Below are 5340 nucleotides of genomic sequence, written 5' to 3'. Positions count from 1 at the left end.
TGAAACGTCCTCAGGCCTCCTTTGAACATGGCTATATCACCTCAAATAACATTCGCGGAGCTTTTCGTTGATCGGGGCAGCTCCCAACTAAAATATAATATGCTCATTCCTTACTTTATCCTTCCTAGTTTTGTCACGCATCCATCTTAACATGCTCATCTCAGCTACACATAACTAATTTATGTGACACTTCTTAACTGCCCAAAATTCCAACCAATACACAATAGCTGGTTGCACAACAGTCTTATAGAATTTTACCTTAAGTTTTAAAGGGATACGCTAGTCACACAACACTCCCGACACACCTCTTCACTTCATCCATCCTACTTTAATTCTATGAAACATCATCCTCAATGTCACATTCTTTATTTATGGTTGACCCCAGATATCTAAAATAGTCACTTTGTGGAATCTTTCTCCTCGATTTTCACCATACCATTGTCCAACATAGAGTGGCTAAAGTTACACATCATATACTCTGTCTTCGATCCAACAATCTTAAAACCGCTTGTTTCCAAGGTAAATCTCTATAGCTCCAACCTAGATTTAATCCCTGCTTTAGTCTCATCCACTAAAATGATGTTATCCGCGAATAGCATACACCAAGGGACCTTTGTAATTGAAGATAAGATATAAATGAAGATGATGGGCCTCCAATACCCACGATTTGAGTTGAAGAGAAAATGGCTTAGCTTCTTGCTATGCAAGACAGATTATTGTGAGAGACCAATGGTAAAAGCCCGTGGTCTATGAGAGACAGATCAAGGCCCTAGGCGAGAGGCATTGGTCATATCCCCCTTCCCCTGTCTCATTATTCCTTTCTTCTCCATCGATTCTTCTTGTTGTTTTATTTGTTCTGCAAATACCCAACATTTGAAAGGAATCAAAGGCTGTTCTACCACTCTATTGTTGCTGCTGGTCAGTTGAAGATTGTTCTGCTGTTGCACCATCGAGTTCTGGTTGAAGAACCAAGTTCACAGCCCGGGTAAACTGTTTGATGTTCTGCCGCAGAGATCTTCAAGCGCAAGAAACTTCAGATCCAAGCATCAGTTTCAGCCCATATTTTGGCACTTTAATACCCTTCTATAACCTCTTCTTTGATATTAATTTCACCCTGATCCAAAGGCTGGATCTGGTCATAGGCTGTAGTTGCTATTTTTGGAAGCCTATTCCCTAATTCTGAGTTCTCTTGATATCTGTTAATCCAGCCATCAAACTTCGCTGCAATTTTGAAGATTTAGTCAGCCCTAGGAGGTCTACCCTCGAATGGTATATCAGTTCCATAAGAGCTAGGTAATTACTAATTCTGTTACCATTTTGTTTCTGGTTATTCTGTCTGTTCTCCATCCTGAGATAGACCAGAGTTGGTACTGTTGGTTTCTCCTGTGGTTAGACTTTATCCAAAGTGCTGTTATAAGTTGTCAAGATTCCTAGAGTGAAACACCTTGTTGTTAGGCATTACTGTTATTGACTGTTGCTACTTATATGCTGTAACCTTCTGATATTAATATTAAGTGATCCTACAGTGAGATTAGTTCTTAGTTGTCTAGTGAGAACTGATCCTGCATTACCCGCCCTCGTATCATTAATATCATCTAATAGGTTTCACATTAATTGTGCTCTACTCGTATTACAAAATGAGATTTTTTTTCTTTTCTTTTCTTTTCTTTTCTTTTCTTTTTTTTTTTGGGGGGGGGGATGAATAAATGAGATTTTTCCTCTGGTGCGGTGCCTTGAACATCATATACTGGAGAACTCCTTATTAGTTGGCCACTTGAGCAGGGCTATGTTAAAAATATTAACCAACTGCAGGATATCAACCTTCCCACCCACAACTACAGTGAAACATCCCCTAATATGCTTATGTGCTACAAGTCCGATGGAATTCGAAGAAGAAAATGCCAACACAGAACTTAAATTAGATGATTGAATGGAGATGAATAGTAGAAGAAATAAGCAAGAAACTAGAAGATCAAACAAGCAATATTAACCAGGCCGCAACCCTAGGAAAGCTGCAATTAGCAAGGAGAAATCCCTCATGATTCTTACTATACCAAAACCAAAACCCTAAGGATGAATATCATTAACTAAACACCCCAATAAATGTTGTTTACAGCCCTATAAATAGACTACCTTTCCCAAAAAGGGTATTAGAGTTAAGACTAAGACAAAATCATAAATTAACTAGGAAATACATCCTCTACAATAGAAAAGATTCCTAATACAATTCTAATTATAATATAGCAATTCCATGAGTGTTCAACCCCTTTCCTAATCAAATAATACTACTACTCAAAGAAATAGATGTGAAATAAAACTCAAACTAATTAGACGTTCTAGATAAGAAATCCTGCCAAAGATAGCACCCCATCAGTAAGTTGACCATAACTCTCCCAATAGAAGTCAGAATTGCAAGACCTTGGTGTCGTTGGACAGGTAACTCAATTATCTATGAAAAATCCACCAATATCTGCAAAATAGAGGAATTTTGACCATCCAAAAGTATGTTCTAAGAAAAGTGACAAAAAGAACACTCTGTGATGGTCCCACTCACAAGACACAGATCCAATGGCTTGTCAAACCATAGGAATTCTTCTCTAGGATGCTCCCACATCAAACAGCTTAAGCTGTGCAATATATAAGGTTCACATTCATGAAAGTTAGAAATGCATTAGCCAGCCAAATTATCAATCATGCCCTTTAATCAGACTTGAACATTTTTTACTCAATGAGTTAACCACAGTTGTACTCATGGTCAATAGTGGATGATAAGCGCATTTCTTTCAAATGAAATCTATATTCCTATAATGACGAATCTAGATAATTCCACCAGTTCTTTCTGTAGTATAAGTTCCGAGCCTGAGTTAAGGAGAGTTGGGACTTGGAAGTGCCAGGTTGGCAGCTGGCATAGAATAAATACATAGCCGAATCTCTAGAAGAAGTTAAAAGGCCATGGGCGTTAGACAAAATGAATTGAGAAGAAATGGTGCAAAAAGATATGATTGACTTTGGGTCCAAAGCATGAATAAAACAGGATCCATGTAGCCACTCATTAGTTGGGAAAAGTTAGTTGAGTTGAGAATAACTAAAATGTTCAGGTCTACATCTATGGTAATCTACCCCGACAAACAATACATTGTTTTGGTACACACTTTCGGTCATTAAATCAGGAAGGAAGAATAAGAGATAAGTATTATAAAATAATAATGGTTCAAAGACAAGATGTCCATTTTAAAACTAAGACACAAAGCAATCATTTACCTCCTGCTGGAAGCTGTTCCAGAAATTTAAACCTGTTCCACCAACATTTGGCATGAAGTTTGAAGAAGTCATGGGGCTGGGGCTGGGGCTTCCATGCTGCAACCTGTCGTCACCATACCCTGGGTTGGAGACCATAGCTGAGACTCGCATAATCTCTGTCAACAAAGAAGAGTGGTGAAAAATAAGAAGCATAGAAGCATACTTGTTTTCCAGCAAATGAGAATAAAAGAAAATGATTCATCTTTCGAAAAGAGAGCTATTATTGAAGTTAGCTACAAAGTCATCCAAACTAATCAACCAACTAAAGCAATGCTAGAACTGCATCTGCAAAAGTCCTATTCCTTCAATTTGAGAAAATATGATTTCCTTGACTTCAATTTTCAAGTGTCCTAATGAAATAATTCAGCCCTTCACAAACTTATGAAGAGTAGAAAGGGTTCATAAGACAGTCCAGACTATGAAGATGCGAGAATTCCATTTTCTTACATTGCTAGACCCTGGAAATAGTTACACTTTTAGATGGATCATTCTTATAGTTAAGAGCTCTAAAGCACCACTTGACCCAAATGTGAACTGTAGATTCACTGTTCACTGCTCGAAATCCTTAGTTGCTATCTGTTCACTCAAACAGTCAAACTTTGCCTGTGACAAATATAAAGTGGCACTCCAGTCTGTATGTAAAATTACCAGATTTGGTGCCATCCTAGCAGATTCATTGAGAAGCAATTCATTTTCTGATTTTAGCACCCATCAGCCATGCAACCGAAGCTTATTGGTTTGACTTCACAAGTATACTACCCTGCTGGCTATAAACCTTGATAAAAAAAAAGTTTCTTAAACCTTATTCAAGTATAATACTACTACTATTTACTACAATTACTACTATACTATTACTACTTCCTCTTCTTTTCAAAGTGGGGATGTTGATATCAAGTACAAACACCGATTTCAGAACTTACAATCATCACCATATGACAAATACCCTACAATTATTACTTCCATTGCCAGCAATACACTACTCTAAAGCAACACAAACCTTGAAATCGAAAAAATTTAAGGAAAAAAAAAACACTTTAATAAAGAACCCTGTTAATTATGCAGCCACATTTATGCCCTGAGAGAAGAAAATAAGGAAAAGCAGTACATGCATATGAGCTTAAACTGCAGTTCCAGGATAGTCAAACGAAGCAGCCAAGCTGAGTGAAGATGTAACCAACCAAACCAATTTTAGTTTTACCTTTTAGCCACACAGAAAGAGCATTTCTCATCCAAGAAATGCAGTTAATCAAAGCAAAAAACCCACAAAAAGATATAACCAATAGTACCGATAAAACCTAGATCCAGAACCTACAGGAATATTCATAAAAATACCAACCTTGATTCAAAAGTCTGCTACATATTGGAAGAACTTGTATGAAAGGCCCAAGCTTCTGATGCTCTGCTATTAGCTCTGTCAAGTACTGACTAGAACGAAACAAAAATGCCCATAATTCAAGAAAACCCAAATCAAAAAATAATTAAATAAATACATAAAAGGGCTATGAAAATACTCATTTACACAGAAACGAACGCAGCAAAGATAAAAGGAGGACATAAAAATACTTCAACTATCTGGGTATGTACCTATCGATGATGTCCGGGGTGCTCCTTATCTGTGGGGAAACAGCTCTTGCAGGTGAAAAATTCTGAGCATACAAACCTGACATGCTTTTCTGGATATGAAAACGGGTTTCGTTTCTTGGCAAAGGAAAAAAGAAAGAAAATAAGAAAGTTAAGGGGACGTCTGGGGTTCTGCGGCACAAGGTCGAAAGTTCTGTTCAGTTGCAGAAAGGGAAGGGAGGGGGGAGTTTGCTCCGTCTTAACGTGCCCACCGTAATTGCAAAATTGAAATTTTTAAAAAGAATTATAATAGAAATAATAATATTTCCTCTGTAGAGTGAGCGCATCTTTTAGTTCTTCCTTTTTTTTTTTTTTTTTTTTTTTTTGTAGAAATTCCTTTCATTTGTTTACATCTTATAAGAGATGAGGTGTAATTAAACCTTTAATAAGCCCTTATCTTTTCTTTTCTTTTCTTTTCTT

General features: G+C 37.1%; 1 protein-coding gene across 1 annotated transcript; it reads right to left on the bottom strand.

Annotated features, from left to right (window-relative positions):
• Positions 1-3222: 3222 nt before the first annotated feature.
• On the bottom strand, positions 3223-5228 carry LOC122090468 (KH domain-containing protein At2g38610-like). The gene is made up of 3 exons (XM_042660067.1): positions 4885-5228; positions 4637-4725; positions 3223-3416 (listed from the first exon to the last, which is right to left on the bottom strand). The coding sequence occupies exons 1-3, from the start codon at positions 4965-4967 to the stop codon at positions 3238-3240; spliced, it is 351 nt and encodes a 116-aa protein (XP_042516001.1). The 5' UTR covers positions 4968-5228; the 3' UTR covers positions 3223-3237.
• Positions 5229-5340: the final 112 nt, after the last annotated feature.

The sequence above is a fragment of the Macadamia integrifolia genome, chromosome 10 (genome assembly GCF_013358625.1).
Source record: "Macadamia integrifolia cultivar HAES 741 chromosome 10, SCU_Mint_v3, whole genome shotgun sequence".
Classification (NCBI taxonomy): Eukaryota; Viridiplantae; Streptophyta; class Magnoliopsida; order Proteales; family Proteaceae; genus Macadamia; species Macadamia integrifolia.
This window is presented reverse-complemented; position numbering and strand designations above follow the sequence as displayed.